This window comes from Corvus kubaryi, unplaced genomic scaffold (genome assembly GCF_017639235.1).
Source record: "Corvus kubaryi isolate FWS band 111438036 unplaced genomic scaffold, C.kubaryi_AGA036_p1.0 split1-65, whole genome shotgun sequence".
Classification (NCBI taxonomy): Eukaryota; Metazoa; Chordata; class Aves; order Passeriformes; family Corvidae; genus Corvus; species Corvus kubaryi.
This window is the reverse complement of record NW_024582080.1, coordinates 7,612,746-7,632,231: the sequence shown is the minus strand read 5'-3', so window position 1 is coordinate 7,632,231 and position 19,486 is coordinate 7,612,746. Positions and strand designations below refer to the sequence as shown.

Sequence of the window (19,486 nt, the reverse complement as noted above, 5' to 3'; positions counted from 1 at the left end):
CTCGAAAAGAGCAGCTTGGCTTTACTTCCACTGAGGTGAGTAAGAGCTGTTACCTTCAAAGCCATGGGACTACCCTGAAAGAAACCCTGAAGGAAATTAGATAATGTTATCAAGAAATTAGAAAGCCTAGGGAATGGAGAAAACATCAGCCTTAAACAGGATTCATGCCAGAAGTCCATTGTAGGAAATAACAGAAAAGGTAGATAACTAACAGGTTTATTGAAAACATGTTTTGCTGCAGCAGCGGAAGAATCCATGACCTGGGTAACGAGCAGAACGGCATGTTTCTGTGACACAGGCACAGCCCAGCAGACCTAGCTGAGGCCTGGGAACCACAGGGCCCTGGACCTGGTTTGAGCTGTTTGAAAGACACTGGGAACATCATCAACAACAGGATGACAAAATGGGAACATGCAGAACTTGTGATCCAGTGTGAAAACTGTAACAGATCTGTGACTCAGAAATTATGTTAGAGAGAAAGGGAATGGCAAAATGCATATAAACTAAAGGTTGCTAGATGTATAACTATAATAAAGTGATTCCACAAGTTATCTGTGTGAACTGTTGTTGAAAGCCAAAATTATTTTTGAGAGCCCTTTGTTAACCCAGTCTCACCATGTGGCCCGTCCATATTTTCAAAACAAAAAGAGAGTACAAAACATGGAGAGTAAACCCTCCAAATGAGATACAAAGAGGAAACATTATTATATTATATTATTACAAAATATTCAAATACCTGTGTCCATCCGCACTGTAACTTTGTTTACATGGAAATGTTTTTTGGGAAAATAGCCACATGCATCTAACTGGAGGATATGCTGTAAAGTTAACTTCAAAGCAAAACTCTTCCTCACCAATTTCAAAATTTTCTTTAGAGTCAGTTATATTTATAAATCCCTTTTCTGGAGAAAAAAATAAAAGAAAAGACATTAGAAAGGCTGGACTGCTTAATGAAGGCATTTTGACATCTGTATGTTTTTCATTTTGGTTATCACAAGCAAAAAACATGTTATATCAGAAAAGATATCCTGTTAATCAGAGTAAGATAATGCTTCAAAATAATATTGAAGTATTGTCACTGTGCTCAGTTGCAGACAAATTAATTGAGTCTGAAGAAGTTGCATATTTGGTCAGAGCAGAGCACTTCCAAAATGGCCTGACATTTCTCTTCAATCTGCTCTACAGAGTCACAGGGCCAATAATGTCATTATTTATTTGGTTTGGTTTGGGTGGGTATTCCAGGTGATAACAGCTGCAATTCCTGGCTTTCCTTCTACAGGAACAAAACCAGGTGGCACAACCATCATAATCAGATAGTGACAGTAGTTCTTTCTCCTTCCCTGGAACGAGCTGAAGATTTTGCAATGATTCCTGTAGCTGCTTCTTTATTTCTCCATTTAAATTTAAAAGTATTTCATGCAAGATGTCAGCAACATAGAAAAATGTTTTGAAGAGGTCTATGAACCATGTGTTGCTGGTATTTGCCCTCCTAGGGTGGGATTTGTTTCACCAAGTGGAGATGTCCAAAGTTCTGTGATCCACCTGAGCTACTTGTTTGGATCTCTGATAAACTCAGTGGAATGAAACAGCCATATTGAGGTGTATCCCATCCTAAAGCAGAAGATAACAACGATGTACTGAACTGCTTCTGGAACTACTGTTTGTTGGCACTGACTGATGAAAGAACCAAAGTCATTGCTGGGGCTAGACATCTCATGACTTGGAATGAATCCTACCCAAAGAGACTGGACAGCAAACGTGTGTGGGGAGGTTGTCCTAAAGATACTAGTAGTTCTAGGATCAACTCTGTAAAGATCACAGAACCATATACATTGGAAGAATATGTAGTCAAACTCCTGCCCAGAGCAGGTCCAGCTAGATGAGGTTGCTCAGAGTCACGTCCAGTTTGGTTTGGGTATCTCCAAGGACTGTACAACCTCTGGAAAACTTGTGGTGGTGTTTAATCAGCCACATGGTGAAAAACTGCACCATAAAAATATTGCTGGACCTGTTTTTTCCTTTTGAGTGTTTTTCTTATGATTGTAACCCTATATTCTGCTTGGCATATTTTATCTCTGTCTTAGCCTACTTACTACCTGGAAACTCCCATAAAAACCACAGACATTTCAGTATTTAAAACAAGAAACCATTGCTTTCATGACTGCTCTCCTATTTTTTGATATTAAAGGCTTTTTGATTTTATACATGGAGCCTTCATTTTTTTGGTCCTCATCCTTCCAGGCAGAAGACCATCTCTGAGTTTATTGTTAACAACACAACCAACTAAGAGTAAAGGCTTTCTCCAGGAAAAGGATAAGGACCCTGGAGCAGTGTATGCTATTTCTCTGGAAAACATCTCAGAAAAAATAGTAGTTTCATTATTGGAGAAGAAAGAAGATGGCACATTATTGCTTGCTTTATAAATTTTTGGCAGACTTAAGTGTATTTTTGACTATTTACACTTAGCAATGACACAGAGGTGAGATGAAATTCTAGAGACCGAACAACCCTCTGTGTTTCTCATATTTCTTTATTTGTTGCTTTAAATATAATGTGCTGCAAAATAACTTACATATTTCTTAAGTATGATTGTATAGTGCTAAAAATTCTTTATTTAACCCTGGTAGAAACTGAACATAAGACCTGCTAAAACAAGGAGCCTTGCAGCTGCAGTTGTTGGCATGATCTCTCCTGTGCTTTGAAGTGGCCTAACCACTCTTCCTGACCTGAACAGTCATAAAAAATGGAATAAATTGGTGAAGTATCAATTAGCAAAGAGCAAACCAAAGCTGCCTAGCTGCAAAACATTATTAGAGATTCAAAGACCTCCCATCCATGTAGCTATGCTAGCCAGGCTCCTGAAGCAATGCTGTGTGTACCAACCGAGACAGTTTTATCTTGGTTAAGTTACACCATGATGATTCCAGTGAAGCTATAGGTGTTGACTCATGCACAGTTGTGGTTTAAAGGTGGCACACTGATTGGTTCATAAGCTGCTACCCTAAGACATGGGCGATCTGTATCTGTATCACTGCTGAAATGGAACCTGCGTTGTTAGCATAAATTCACACCCACAGTGATTGTCATTAACACATTAGGCTAAAGGCTGGGATGGATCAGAAGCACAGGATATTCTTGTAGAACCTTTGAGAGAGAAGCACAGCTGTTAGCTTGGTATGACAACATCACCCACTTTAATCCACCATGTAAGTAAACAGATTTTTTCATCAGCAAAGACAATGAACACTTAGAAGTTTTGTTGGCATCAGGGGTATTAAGGAGGGCACAAACAATTATTACAGGTTGGTGTATTGCAGTGAAGAAAATACCCTGCTCAGAAACACAGCCTTCCAGGGACAGTGACTCAAATATTCTCTCTGATTGTCACCCATGCTCGCACCTGATAGTTTATAGATCCAAGAAGCCACTATTTCTGACCTATGCACCTCTACTGATAAAAAAGAGGATCTTGCTTTACTTGTACAGTACACCCTCACCCCTGTGTTCCTGTTTGCTAAGAAGATGTGTGCAGAAAAAATGTGCAGGTATCGTACTCAGTTATTGCAAATGATGAGAGAACTTCCTGCTCAGTGGTAGGCAGAAGCTGAAAAGAGGATATCGCACTGGGAAAGTAATTTCTGAAGAGACTGGGGTAAGTATTCTCACTTCCTACCATTCCTAGCCTAGATATTGTAACTCTGAGAGCAACTAAATCTAAGGTAAAACATGTGGTGACTGCTTCAGAGAGCCTTGTTGTCAGGGCTAGAGGCTCCAACTCCAGGCACACCAGTCATTAAATTACACCCAGTACCTACTCCAGCAGAGTGGTACTAGCTACAGCTTTCCTTTTTATGCCTTATTTCCAGACTTTGGCCTGTTTATATATTATTTTCATCTGAGACACAAAGTTTGCAGTTGAAGCTGCTCTCAACTAAATTCAACACCACTGGCTTTTAAATCACCATGTTGCTTAAGTAGAATGAGATTTCCTTTTTAAAATTATGGCTCTGTGGCACACTGGTTGAGAGTCACCAACAGTGATTTGAGATGAATCCCAGCCTGTATTTCTAGGAGATTCCATTGAAACAATCATATAGACTACATCTCTAAACTTCTAAAAGCACTGTCTTTTAAAGGGAATTATTCGAAAAGCAGTATAAAGAAAAGGTTGATTGTATTCAGGTACCAGAATGACTCAGTTCAGATTAATCTCTTGGCTCTCCTGGACTGCCTGTAAGTGCAAACAGACCTTTTCTTTCGAAAGGGAACTATAAACATACACTGCATATCTGCAAGTAAAGAACTGACACACGGAAAACAAAGCAAAACAACTGAGAGACAAAATTAACACCAGGGGTTGGAATTACCTAAAACTGTGATCAAAGCAGTTTGATCTGGATGAGCAGTAGAAGAACAGGTATAACGTCCACTGTCATTTCTTCCTGCTGCTGAAGCGAACACATACTGGATGCGAATTGCTGAGAAGTTTGTTTGATATTCCAATCCTTCAAAGTAGCGATCCTGGTTTTCAACAGAGATTCACATTTAATCAGTAGATAGTGCCCAACCTATTTTAAAATACGCCCTGTCTTTTTACCTGCTCAACTTCTCTGTTTTCAAAAGACAGTTGTATTCTGAATTTGTAATTATGGTGGACAGCTCTGCATCTAATCAGCAATGGTTCCCCGACCTTAAGTAGTAGTTCAGGTAAAGGTGCTGCTTGTTTTTCATTTAAATCTACAAAACCAAAACACAGACACTGAAACAACTGTCACTTTGCCTGGAAAAATGCTCAGTTAGATCAACATTTTTTCTGCTACTGTGGTATAGATATTCACTTTTACATTGTAATGATAATTACCATAATTGTGAAATTAGTAACCTTCAGAGATTTAGATGTCTCAAAACAAATTTCGTCATGATTCACAATACACCTCTAGGGCAGAATGCATCATAGAGCTTAGCTCAGGTTTGGTTTACTTAAAAAAACAGGCAAACAAACTGGAGTGCATATATTAATTAATAATTATATATAGATATATATGTTTGAGAACACTTTGAAGAGCTTTTCCATGCACACAGTCCTAAAAGCATGAACAAAAAGTCAATACATGTATAGCAAATGTGGAAAGGCAAGAATCTTTTTACAGAGACGAGAGAGAGCTACTGGAATTAGGTTTTAAATGTGACAAAGCAATCATATTCACTGTTAGCTTTATTCCAGTGATTACAAACAAGTAGCTTAGACCAGAAATCATGCTCAGATGGTTAGTGCAACTAACTTCAGCTGCAGGATTGAGCTCACATGCAAGTAAACCTTAGAGGGAAGTTACCTATTGTGAAAAGGTTGGTGCATTCTCTGCCCAGGACATTAACTGCACAGCACCATATGTAAGTTTGAAATAATTCATGTTGCACCATCTGTATGCCATCTATTTCTCCAGTTTCTTCATGCCTTTTATAAGGGCAACTGCAATTACAAGCATAATTATTCATTGACTCATTTGGTTAACCTCAAGCAAATAAATCTGATAAACGTCCAAGCCATGAGAATATGCAAACAATAGTGGGAAAACGGGATCTTACATATTGAATAAAAAGGAACTAGGAAAGGTAAAGATAAGAAAAAAAAAAATGTCACAGCCTAGGCAGAAATGTGGGCTGAAATGACCTGAATATGTTCAAACTGGTTCTTAGACAGGTAATGACGTGATTAAAATTCAGACAAGAGGGAAATCATAGAGGCTGAGCTTTCACACCACATCTCTAATTTCCTGGCAGTGGGAGGTGCTGCAAATCCAATGGCCATTGTGAGATCCAGACCCTGAACGGCCATGCTGCAGAGAAAGGTATTATAGCCCCTGTTAATAGAATAAACCTTATATATTAATAGAATACGAAAAATTATTTAGGTCACAAAGTCATGATCCCTTGTCTTCTCAGCTCTAATAATACTCCAGGTGAAGCTCCCAGTGACCAGAAAAAGGGAAATATTGCATCATTTTTTAAAAGGGTAGAAAGGAAGACCTTGGGAACTGCCAACCTTTCAGCCTCACCTCTGTGCCTGGGAAGGTCACAGAACAGGGCCTGCTAGAAGTTCTGCTAAGGCACAGGGAGGTGATTTGAAACAGTCAGCATGGCTTTGCCAAGGGCAATCCTGCCTGATCAGCCTAGTGGTCTTCTATGACAGAGTGACATATCACTAGACAAGGGAATGGTGTCAGATGCCATCTGCTCCCCTCCCAATATCCTTCTCTCTAAATTGGACACGCAGATTTGATGGGTGCGCTGTTTGGTGAATGAGACTTTGGTTGGATGGTCACATTCAGAGTAGCGCTCAACGTCTTGGTGTCCGGTGGGCCCTCAGTGACAAGAGGTGCCCCTCAGGGCTCTGTACTGGGACCAGTACTAATATCTTCATCAATGACATAGACGGTGGGATCAGGTGTACTCTTAGCAAGTTTAGAGATGACACCAAGCTGTGTGGTAAATTTGACACATGTGAGGGAGGGGACAACATCCAGGGGGACCTGGAAAATCTCAAGAGGTGGGCCCATGGGAACATCATGAAGTTCAACAAAGCCAAGCACAAGGTGCTGCACCTGGGTCAGTGCAATCCCTGGTATCCCTCCAGGCTGGGGGTGAACAGACTTTGGGCAGCCCTGCTGAAAAGGACTTGGGAGAACTGGTGGATGAAAAGTTGGACATGATTCAGCCATGTGCACTTGCAGCCCAAAAAAACAATCATGTTGTGAGCTGCATCAACGGAAGTGTGGCCAGCAGGTGAAGGGAGGTGATTCTGCCCCCCTACTCCACTCTCATGAGATCCCACCTAGAGGATTGCACCCAGTTCTGCAGCCTTCAGCATAAGAAAGATGTGGACACATTGCATAGAGTCCAGAGAAGGCCACAAAGAAGTCTGGAGGGCTGGAGCACCACTCCTACGGAGACAGTCTAAGAGAGTTGGGATTGGTCAGCCTGGAGAAGTGAAGGCTCTGGGAAGACCTTACAGCTGCCTTCCAGTAATTAAAGGTTTATCAGCAACATCAGGAAAACTTTTTAGCAGGGCCTACTAAAATAGGACAAGAGGTAATGGTTTTTAACTTAAAGAGGGGAGATCTAGACTAGACACAAGGAATAGTTTTTTTATTATGAGGATGGTGAAGCACTGACACAGGTTGCTAGATAGGTGGCAAATGCCCCATGCTTGGAAACATTCAAGGTCATTTTGGTCAAGGCTCTGAGGAACCTGATCTCCTTGAAGATGTACCTGCATATTGCAGTGCACTTGGACTTCAAAGATGAGCTTTAAAGGTCCTTTCCAATCCAAAGTATTCTACGATTGTAAGATTAAAATTTAAAAACAGTGGGAAAAACTAGAGGGAAACAAGATGCCTTTGATTTGCTCTTGTGACATCAAAATATGAATCGGGAATTACATTTCTAAAGCCAAGAGCTGACAGTTTCCAAAAGAGCACAACAGTCAAAATTTCTAAGAAAAATATGTTGCAGCACTCCAAAAAGTGGATCACATGGGCATAAGTTTTCAACCACCATGTGTGCCAAGCAGCAGAGCCCATCTCCAAAAATTCTGAATCAAAAGCTCTTCAGTTATCTCCCCAGCTCAGTAGGCACAGTATGCAGTGTAGAAGCATAAAATAATTAAGTTTGGAGAAGACCTCTAAGATTATTGGGTCCAACCATCAACCTAACTCTGCCATGTTCACCACTAAACCAGGTCTCCAAGTACCACGCTACACGCTTTTTGAACACTTCCAGGGATGGTGACTCAATTGCTTCCTTGGGCAGCCTGTTCCAGGGATTAGCAACCCTTTCAGTGTAGAAATTTTTCCTAATATACAATCTAAACCTCCTCCAGCACATCTTGAGGTAATTTCTTCTCACCCTGTCACTTTTTCTTCAGAAGATGGCAAATTTTCAGTCTAGAGATTCAACATGTATATAAACACACACATACCTCTTTTCAGGTGTTTTGCAGAATATCCATTCCACAGAGGGTTGGGGGTAGCTCTCAGATATGCACTCAATAGAATCTGATTTTTCCCTTTTCCTGAAGTAGGGTTTGGCTGGTTTTTCTGATAAAAATCATGCAAATGTTTAAGAAAGTTAAAATAATTTTGAAACAGTGTTTTGCTCATTTCGTAGCACATAAAGTTACAGAGCTGTGATTTGTTTCAGGAGTTCCAACACTGAGGGAACAGAAAATGATTCAGCCCTAGGCATGTTGTGGGTTGGTCTCATGAGCTTTTCAGCCTTGATTGCTAAATGCACAGCTTGCCTGTACCAAAGCCCTGCCTCTATACGCCGGGGGGTAATCCTGAGACTGATACTGAAAGGTAATTTGCCGTGGTTGCTATTCATTTCACTGGGCAGGAGCACCTGTGATTTTGAAATCACATCCTAAGCCCATCCTTTGGTGGAGTATCTGTTGAGACTACAAAGTCTGTACACCAAATGGGGTTTGCTCAGTCAGATCAGATACATGGTAGAGACACAAGGGGTGATAATGACTTCCGATAACCATCAAACTTCTCTACCCTGCATCTGTGACCCAGAGGGAAATGATTCCTAGACAATTCCCAGCACCCTGAACCTGTCAGGCACAGAACTGGGCTAGGAACAAAAAATTTAATGTATTAAAACTGTTAAAGATTTGACTCGAAAAGCCCTGAGTCCAGTTTTAGGTAATCTTTCAATAAAATTGCAGCTTCCACGTGGAAAAGTGACATTTTCCTCAGTCATACTTCCATTACGGGCAAGGTGACGTGCTAAGGTGACAGTAATACTCATGGCTTTGTAATTTCTTTCCTCATTTATCTCTTATAAGATGGGCCTAAGAGGTTGTTTTTACCTACAGAGATTCAGATCCCTGTTGAAGGATTCACATCTAGCCTGAAGGGTTTTATGAGAGATGTAATTATGACATTAGATTCACAGGAGCAAAAAGAAAGCAATCCAAGCAATTGATATGGAAAAGACCTTTACCGACATTGTTTCAAACTATTCTTGCTTGCACATGTAATAACACTTTTTACCTCTAAAGGCTAATTGATACAGAAATGACAATTCTTAATGAAAGGTTTAATACCTTGTCCCCTCAATGAAGCTGTTAAAACTATAATTGAGGTATGCAGTAAGCTTTCAAATAAAACAAGGAGAGATTGGAGGTGACTTTTCTGATACCAGAGAGAGAAAAAGAAGTTAAACAGAATAAATACTTTAAAAACAAATAAAGAGGGAAAAACAAATGTTGATTAGTCACAGTTTATTAAAATCAAGGCGAGTAATAGTGCTTGCTAGACCTGTATCTTGAAGGGTTCGCTAGTCTTTTAGCTGTTTGGATTGATGTTTTGCCTTCTGTTCTTTGAAATTTCTTATTGCAGTTTTAAATTTTATCTTTAAATTTGTCCCTTTCCAGACAAAATAATATAGTCTTTCTATTCTGTTAAAAAAATCATGTCACCATGTGTCTTTTTGGGGTTTTTTGAGATGTTTTTGGACACCCCTAGTTAGAAACAGAAGCTTGCACTTTGTTGCAGCTCTTGCCTTTGCATCAGAGGTGTCTCTTGTGTGAACCTTGAGAAAACTCTATCAAATCCACTCCCACTGGGAGCCTTTCAAAAAGTTGCACCTTGCAGGTGCTCTGCCATGAGCATTTAACAGCAGCTAAAACCTCAGCTTCTTGGGCACGTTTGTGTTGAGCAGCTGCAGAACTGATGGGTTTTGCTTTAAAAGACAATGAACAAGTAAAAGCTGGCACTGAGAAGAAGGACCTTTCCTTTCCCATTTCCTCAGTGGGCCTCCTGCCACCCACAGAATCGTAAAAGGAAAAGCTGTGAGAGAAGCGAGAGAAGCAGGCATAGGTGGAAAAACGGCAGTGGGTCAAAGTGTGACCAGAATATAAGAGGGACATCTTGGTCTGGTCCAGATTACAACCCAGCTAGCAACACCAAGAATAATCAGGTTAAAATGAAAGCAAACAAATCTAGCACACGAGCCTTGAAAGCACAAAAAAAGCCACCCTCAATCTGTCCCTTTTGACACAGAGGGGAAATTCTCACAGGGCAGAAGAGAGCTTCTGCACATTTACATCTTTATTTGTTCATTTGCATGGTTTATTGACTAGAGAAAGCCGACTCTCACACAGTTTGTGGTTCAGTCTCCAAAGACAGCTCCAAGTGCTATGCTAATCTAGGAACATGCTTGAAGTGCAGCACACGAAAGCTTCATTGCTTTGGCTGAACTTGAGCCTCTGCCCTTGAACCTAATGATGGAATGACCCCTTTCATGTAGATATACTTACTTCGGATGAGAACAGGCACAACTACTGTGTAATTGCCAGTTTTACTTGTCACCAAGAGGGTGTATTTTCCAGCTTGTCCTTCTTGTATTTGGGAAAAAGCCAAAGATGTAATATATCTATAAAACAGAAAGTAAAGTAGTATTTTTCATGCTAATATGAAGAACGTAATATGCAGCACACACAATTAAATGTTAGCTCCTTAGTGCTTACAAAATCCCTTCAAAGACACTGGTATTCATGATTTACAGAGTGCTCTTCAGCCTGAAATGCTTTCGTCATGTGTCTTCCTACACAAGCAGCGCATAGGAACTTACAGCCACAGTACCACATGCTTAATGCTGAGGGTTGGAAGGATGGCCTTCCTGAGCTTAAGGTAGTTCAGGAGCTCCACAGCCAAATGCTTTACCTACAGTCTCATTCTACAAGCTTTGCATGAGGAGGCAATTATCCAGTCTCAGGTTCCTGTCCAGGTTTGGCTGTGAGAGTTAGAATGCTGTTGCTGTTGTTCTTGATCCTAAAAGTCACATAATTCTCCATGCCTCTGTTTCTTTGACTATAAAGTCACAATTTTTCCTCATGTGAGCATGGCAAAGTTCAAATTCATCAATGTCAGAGAGCGCCTGGAGACCCCCATGCATGATGCTATACAAATTAAAAGAACAAACTTGTTTTAAAATGTTCTTGGTTTTAAGATTCAGATGTGTACATTGATCTAAATGACAATCGGTAAGGTGCTGCTGGGTGACAAGAGTTAAGGATTAGGAGATTGAAAAAGATAATGCATAACATGAAATCAAACACAAGCAGTCACAGAAAACATTCAATTTGCATTCTAAAAGAAAAGATCTCTTAAAGGATCTTTGATCCAGTACATCCCTTAACTTACCTATTCTCTGCATCAAAAGAAAGTTTACAAGCTTTGCTCTTTTTAAAGAACCAGAAACATGAAATGATATTTGAAATGCTCATTGTTATTCTTAATTCAATATCTTCAAATATGTTGACTTCCACATTTTTAATTGTTTGGTAGATGTTCTCTGTTCCTTGAGAATTCAAGTAACACCCAAGATCTTCCAAAATACTAGAAACCTGCAATGCAGTAGGACAGACTGTTAGGTATTTATTTGCAATTAGCTTTGTTTGTGGTTTTTTGCGTTCAAATATTTTTAAAGGATGCTCTTGTTTTCATTTCTACCATCAAACTTATTAATAAATATGTTGAATTCTACTGCATGAGGAAACTCTATAGGGTTCCTGTTGAATTAGTTAATTCTGTTCTCTAGACAGACACCACAGAACAATCATAGCCGGAGCCGTGATAACTTCAGTTAGTGATACAGGTTATTCTTTACACTTAATTTTGTTTCCTTTTGCTTAGAACCATAGGGAGACACAGAACTATAATAAAACCTTTCTGTCTGCAACTTGGATGCAAAGGCAGGGTCAGAATCTTGGGTTTATTTTAGCATCTCACTGGTTGTCACTGCATCATCTGGCTAGACTGCTCCTCAGCTCCTTGGGGGCTATACTAGGTAAAGAACATTCAGGCTGGATGCCGTCATAGTTTTCATTTCCTCACCCCTGTGTACAGCTAAAGGAGAATTGCAAACAGAAAGAGAATCTTCCACAGTCATTCTGAAAGCCACCAATGGATTAATGGGTCTCTAAGATTAGCTGCAGCAAAAGATGGCATGTAAGTAGCTCCTTCTGAAGAGGAACCCTAAATGTCTCCATTGCTTTGTTGGGTGAATTTTATCCAGTGTAAATTTATGAAAGGACAGAGTTGATTGCATCCCCGTTTTGCTTGGCTGGTTGGTTCTTTTCATGCCTTGCTCCTTTTTCCTTTCTCTTGACCTGAGAAGTACCTAGAAATAGCAGCCATATTTTGCCTTGTCAGATACATATCCTTGTCAGATACAAGGACAGCACAGCTTTGGCTGCTACACCTTCATTTGTTATTTGAATTACTGATTTATTTGTTCAGGAATGAAAAAGATTTCATAAGACTTCCTTGAAAGAAGAATCCTTGGGAAATATTTTAACCACAAGTCTCAGCTGATTTATAATTCAGTTACACGTCACCTCCACCTGGCTTTCTGCCATTTTGAGTCAGAAGAGAAGAAAATAAAATTGTATGCAATTCATTGTACAACTTTGGTGTCTAAGCCAAGGTTTGGACCTGACAGAGGTTTATGGGCTTTGGTGGTGGGAATAGAGGGTGGTGCAGCTTCCCTGTCAGTCCCAGCAGCTATGGCACACACACACACACCATGGCCTTGGAAATCTCCTCTTAAGGGCACATACTTTCATATATATTTTTACACTGATACATTGCCAGCAATATCCAGCAATATTCAGGCATGCTGATAAAAGACAGTATCAAGGTGTCAATTAAAAAGCCAGTTTTAGAGAAAACTGGTACTTAACTATCCACAGTTTCAAAGTATGAATTATGAGATATATATCCCTCTAACCTTCTGTAGCCATATTTGGCATAACCCTGGTTATTTTGACTGTTATGTCCTCACATTCTAAAGGTTTAGGGTGTTGTAAGTTCCTGGGAAGGTATTTCTGGAATGGACAGGAACATTTTATAAGCAACTTGTTCTCTGTTATATCACCTTAGGAGATACTGATGTCTCTGGTGCTTCTGAACCTTCATCCTTCTGGCTGATAAACCCACACGTGATCTCAGATGTATTTTGAGTCATTGTAGAAGTGAAAGCAACTGCTGTCATAACAAAAACTGCAAAACAGAAATAGAAAACATATGCAATAAAGTCTAGATCTCCACTCAGGGATAATAATTTTAGTTAAAATACAATAAAACTGTAGAAAGATTACATCTTTAAAAAAACCCCACACTAAATATGCAGATACACCACAAAAATTTGCTAACTCTTCTGTGTATTGAAGCTGAGTGAAGCTCTATTTGGAGAACCTTTCAAAAGCATAGGTGATGCCTTGAAAGGCCACCTAAAAGTTAAAGTTAAAACCTAAGGCATCACAGGCACATCACGATTTACAAGTATGTCTCATAATACTGCAGAAAATGTCTAAAACCAAAAGCTTCTATGTGTTTTAGAGCCTCCTTTAGAAACCATATTACCAAACACAGACTCTCTTTTGCACTTCCCTTCTGCATCCTTGTGTTGGAAAGGGCCCTGCAGCACCAAACCCTGCAGCACAGGTCAGTGTTTGCCCACTGTGAGGTGGAGGATGGTCATGCACAATGCCTCCCACAGAAGGAGAGGACGAGGAATGGGAGAATGGAGAACTGCCTGCTGTAGATCAGGTTTGAAAACTTCTAAGGAACCTGAAGGTGAACAAGTCCATGGGACCTGATGAGATGCATCTGAAAATCCTGAGAGAGCTAGCAGAGGAAGTGGCTAAGCCCCTTCCATCATATTGGAGAAGCTGTGTCAATCCTGTGAAGTTCCCACCAATAGGAAAAGGGAAAACATAAGTCCCATTTTCAAAGGGGGAAAATAAAAGACCTGAGGAACTACAGACCAGTCAGTCTCAGTGTCTGTCAAGATCATGGAGCAGATCCCCCCAGAAACTATGAGAAGGCACATGGAAAATAAGGAGGTGACTGGTGACAGACAATATGACTTCACTAAGGGCAAATGGCACCTGACAAATCTGGCAGCCTTCTACAACGGGGTTACAGCATTGGTGTGTGAGGGAAGAGCAACTGACATCATCTACCTGGACTCGTACAAAGAGCTGGACACTGTCCTGCACGACATCCTTGTCTCTAAACTGGAGAGACATGAATTTGACAGAGAGACCAATCGGTGGATAAGGAACTGGCTGGATAGTCAATGGCCCAATGTCCAAGTGGAGAGCAGTGATGAGTGGTATTTCTGAGGGGTCAGAACTGGGACCAATACGGTTTAACATCTTTATCAATGACACAGACAGTGGGATCAAGCGCACCCTCAGCAAGTCTGCTGATGACATCAAGCTGTGTGCTGCAGTCAACACACTGGAGAGAAGGGATGCCATCCAGAAGGACCTGGGCTGGCCTGAGGGGTGAATCTGGGGGAACCTCATGATGCTCAATAAGGCCAAGTGCAGTGTGCTGCACCCAGGTGAGCGCAATCCCAAGCACAAACCCAAGCTGAGTGGAACATGGATTGAAAGCAGCACTGGGCAGAAGGTCTCGGGAGTGTTGGTGGATGAGAAGCTCAACATGAGCTGGCAGTGTGCACCTGCAGCACAGAGAGCCAACTTCATCTGGGCTGCATCAAAAGAAGCATGGGCAGCAGGTCAAGGGAGGGGATTCTGACTCTCTACTCTGCTCTTGTGAGACCCCGCCTGGAGTGCTGTGTTCAGCTCTGGGGTACAGAAGGACATGGAGTCATTGGAGCATGTCCAGAGGAGGGCAAAAAAGATGATCAGAGGTCAGGAGGACCATTCCTATGGACACAGGCTGAGAGAGTTTGGGCTGTGCAGCCTGGAAAAGAGAAGGCTCTGGGGAGGCCTTTTAGCATCTTGCAGGCAGGTAGTGATAGCACAAGAGGGGATGGTTTAAACTGAAAGAGGCCAGGTTTAGATTAAATATTAGGAAGAAATTCTTCACTATGAGGGTGGTGAGGCATTGGATGAGGCTGCCCAGAACAGTTGCAAGTGCCCCAAGTAGCAGAAGTCCTTTATCCTTATGTATAAGGAGCTGTGTGGGAAAGCTTCTGATTCCTCAAAGGCATCATCTCTCCAGAATGCTTACTATAAGCCTTTCTGCAGGGACTACAGCTTGAAAGGTCACCTTTTAGCCTTAAAGGAGCTACAGTAGCCATGTACCCACCACTACACCAAATAGAAGTAAGACTGTACAACTGGCTGGGTAAAATGTGTCTCATTTCCACTAATTCCCTAAAGCCAGCTGTCAACAGTACAAATAAGCAGTGAATAATAAAATAACATCTTTCTCCTGGCAACCTGAAATATTTCTGCCTTCAGGCCTTGGCTTTTTGCTTTGTTTTCTTTTTTTACCCCCTCAGCTTCTGAGATGGTGGCACATAAAGCTAGAGTTGAAAGAAGGAAAAAAGGTAAATATATCACAATGTACTTGAAGGATGAAAGCGATGAGTCTCTTTCTGCAGGCAATGAAGGAGCAAAACTCGAAGTAGAAAGAAATGAGTAAGAGTTGCTGCCATCTCCTCCTTGCCATTTGTGTCTTCTGGAGCTGTCGGAGCTCTAAACTGGCAACACTTTGACAACCTCTTCTCCTTGGCAAATGTGGATTATGGCTGCGTCTTTCTCATTCAGGCATCCAATATACACTTCATTTAGGTTGCCACCTCTCCACAGCATGCACAGGCAATGGTCTGCTTTTGCAGATGTCTGAGTAAGACCCTGAGTGTTATTCCTAAGAAAGGCGAATGTGATTTCTTTGTGGAGACATGTATCTCCATTCATTGACAATAAAAATAGTAATAATGGCACTTCTTGAGACATGGAGTGCCAGAGGCAGCTGAAGGGCAGGTGTGTGTTAGGTATCTACACCAAGCATGCTGAATTCCTTCCATCAGTGCAACTCAGGTTTCTACCTCCCTCCCTAGCCTTTCACTAAGTCCTTCTCTGCTCAGCTTTCTCCACTTCTGTTGGTTTCTTGACTGATTTTGCTTTCACCCTTTTCAAAGCAGAGACCATTCACCTGGCTCACGGCTAGGGATTTAGCTGATGGAAACTCACCTACATAATACACCAGCAGAAATCACCTGAAAATATGACCTCAAAAGCACAACTCATTTGGCCTGCTGAGCATTCCCTTGCTTTAGGTTTCTGATTTGTGAATAATTTTAGCTTCTGATTGTACAAGCTAGGTCAGTGTATCCCGATGTGGCATTACTCCACTTTTTTGCTCATGTTGCCTTGTTAGAAGGATTCCTAAGGCCACAGCAGAAAAGGGAAGGGTGTATTTAAACACCAACAGGGAGAAGATTTGCAGCTAAAAGACAGCTGTAGCAACCAGACTGTGAGTGAGACATGCAAACGAAGTGTCTGATGTGCTGGAACTGCATCTGTAAAGGATGGTATGTGGGACTATATGCTGGAAGTAGTAAGCCCCTTGACACCCTCGTGTAAGAGGAAATGTGACTCATTTTCCTGTAAACTGCAACAGCTTACCACTGCTGTGGTGTACCTTTATTCCTGTGAAATCCACGAAGGTTTTTACAGTAAGGAAGGATATTTTGAACCTGACGTAATTCCAGATGCTTTACAGTGAGAAACAGATGAGTAATATGATAGTAAGAAGTATTTACATGACATTGAGTGGCCTAAACTTGTGTAGGTCTTAAAAGACCTTGTGTAGGACAAAATAGAAAATCAGAGCATGAATGAGCCTTTCAGAACAAGTAAAACCAAGAAAAGAAATATTGGGAAAATGGTAATTCTCTAATTCGCTGTCTTGATCTTTAAGCTTCTAGCTGGCCTGTTCAGGGACTGCTGTTAAGGTCTGCACATCAGTTGTCCTCCTGAAAACCCAAATTAAGAACTGCAGAGACTGAAAGCACTGGGTAAAGAATATCAAATATGTAGCATGCATAATCATATTGCCTATTGCTGAACTAGAGTGAAGCTGCAATGAAAATAAATTACTGCCTCTGAACAATTTATGCCTGTTTGTTTATGCCTGCTTTCCATCTTCATTATCTTTTTATAGGTTATACAAAAATAAAGGCAGTAGAAGAAGTCTTGTTCTCACTGCAGCCAGACAAACGTCTAGTTGCCATAAACAGAGCCAAGCTTTCATCAAGATGTGTAGGCACATACTTGGGGAAATGGCTGTAAAAGGCAAAAAGGGAGCTTACGTGTTACAGTGCTGAGAAGAAAGGCCTGAGTCTGCTGGAGAGATACCAAACCAAGAAGCTCTGTTTAAGCTAGTTCAGCTATCAGATGAATGGAACTGCTTCCAAAATTTTATTTTCAAATGGGGGGTGCAAAAGATAGCCTTTGGAAAACTGGGAAAACCACTCCAAAATATGCTGAAAGTATGAGTTAATCTGAAAGACAATAGCTTGGGAACTGGAGAACTGTGGAAGATGAAAACCCTTCTCTTGATACCAAGGGATGCATCTTGTATTTGTGTTCAGCTCAGGGTGCTTAATATTTTATATAGCAGTCAGGCCTTTCCTAGACATAGAACAATCTCCCACTCCACTTTGCAGCTCAGAAGATTTACATAAAGCAAACCATGATTTGGGTCTTATTTGGCTTCTGACTATTTCCCCTGGCTGTGACTCTGGATCAACTTTACAAAATTTTCTTCCTAATCAGGGGAGAACTGTTGTTATGTCTGTCATGAATTGCCGGAAACAAATCTTCAAAGTGGTGGCATGGATTAGCTTATTAATCATTCATTAACTCTTGAAACCTCCCCCTTTTGTATGTGGCAGCCTTTTTCTCAAATCACCTCCAAAGTGGTGGATCCTGAAGTGAGAATTGTACTCAATATAAATATGGTAATAATCAGAGGGAGGCAGGACAGGTAGAAAGAACTGATCTTAAATTAATTCCTATCTTTTAACCATATCTTATTTCTCTCCCATCAAACTTTTGTCCATCCCCATCTTTTTGCACAGCTTCCTTCCTCAGCATCTTCACCCTTTCAGCTTAAGTAACTCCCAGCTCAGAAAAATATGCACCTTGTGAGTTCATTCTCACATGGTGATGTGGCCAGAGGTGTTGCTCCATGTTTCGGAATAATAACCATGTTAGAACAAGGTTTAACAAGCAAGGTGGGTGACAAGATGCCACTGCTGCAGCTCATGCTAATTGTGACCAGCTGTTGTGACACTGTCTGGGGGTATGTCTGGGTCAGGAGCAGTCATTTACCTGGTCTTACCAGCTAATTACAATAAATGTCATGGGAATTGATTTAATTATTCACAGCCGTGTTCAAGCATGATTGAGTTTTGAGGCAGAAAGAAGAGCTATAGAGTGTGATAGTTCTATGTGGAGGTTTAGAGGGAGGGGACAAGAATCTCTAGACTTGAATCACTGAGCAGGACAGCAGCGAGAAGAGTGGAGCAGGGGAGGTCGTGTGCTTTCAGAAAGTGCTCATTTCGGGTCTGTGTACCGAGTCAAAAACTAATAATGGGGACCAACACTGCTACTATACAACATCCTGGAATGTTACTGTCACCTGCCAGTCTCGTTTGCCACGGCCTTCAGCCCTTCACGCGGATTATTTTTCCACCTGCATCTGGCACCACCCCTTCCCCCGCCCCCCCAGCTCCTCTCCAATTTCTGCCACCCGCCTAGGCGCTGGCACTCCGCGCTGTTTGTCCCGGGACAGCGTCCGTGCGGGAGCCGCGACCTCGGACACGCAGCAGCGGCGGGGAGGCCCTCGGGGCGTGCGGGCGGCAGGGGGCGCTGCGGCCCCGCACAGCCCCGCGCATCCCGCGCATCCCGCGCATCCCGGTGCTCCTGCGGGACTGACACCGGGATACAGGCGCAGCGCCCACCCCTAACTCGCCCAGTTCTGGCTCCGGCGTGATTGCAGAGGAGATGCCCTGCTTTTTCATGCTCTTAGGGAACGAACCGTGACACAAAATTTCCTTGTAAATTTTTCCATGCATTAGTTAAATCGCTGATTACTGATTTTATTTTCTTACTTTTTTTTTCCCATGGCGCCTCCAGCAAACATTTTCTGGTTTTCTATTGAAAGACAGAAAGCTTAAAAATACTTTTAAAAGCTGGGGAAGGGTCTGGAACATAGGTCTGATGAGGAGTGGCTAAAGGAGGTTAGCCTGGAGGAAAGAAGGCTCATGGTGGACCTTCTTGCTGCCTACAACTACCTTAAAGAAGGTATGGTGAGCTTGGGGATCAGCTCTTTCTCCCAGGTAACAAATCAGAGGATGAGAGGAGATGGACTCAAATTCCATCAAAGGAAGTTTAGGTTGGATATCAGGAAAAATTTCTTCAGGAAAGAATGGTCATTCATTGGAACAGGCTGCCCAGGGAAGTGGTTGAGTCACCACCCCTGGAGGTATTTAAAAGGTGTGCACTTTGGGACATGGTTTAGTGGTGGACTTGGCAGTGCTGGATCAATGCTTGGACTTGATGATCTTAGAGGTCTTGATTCTCTGATTTTGGAAAAAAAAATAGAAAAAAGTTTGGGTTTTCTTTTCATAAGAATAACTCATACAA

General features: G+C 41.6%; 1 protein-coding gene across 2 annotated transcripts in view; it reads right to left on the bottom strand.

Moving 5' to 3' along the window:
* The window catches only part of FLT3 (fms related receptor tyrosine kinase 3), a 41,436-nt gene that overhangs the window by 16,693 nt on the left and 5,257 nt on the right, over positions 1–19,486 (bottom strand). For both annotated transcript variants that reach the window (XM_042014294.1, XM_042014293.1), the window contains exons 2-9: positions 12,946–13,070; positions 11,211–11,413; positions 10,325–10,440; positions 7,979–8,096; positions 5,334–5,470; positions 4,598–4,737; positions 4,368–4,521; positions 737–902 (exon numbers count right to left, since the gene is read on the bottom strand). In XM_042014294.1, coding sequence (XP_041870228.1) covers positions 737–902; positions 4,368–4,521; positions 4,598–4,737; positions 5,334–5,470; positions 7,979–8,096; positions 10,325–10,440; positions 11,211–11,413; positions 12,946–13,070 — 1,159 coding nt within the window. The remainder of the gene's footprint in view (positions 1–736; positions 903–4,367; positions 4,522–4,597; positions 4,738–5,333; positions 5,471–7,978; positions 8,097–10,324; positions 10,441–11,210; positions 11,414–12,945; positions 13,071–19,486) is intronic.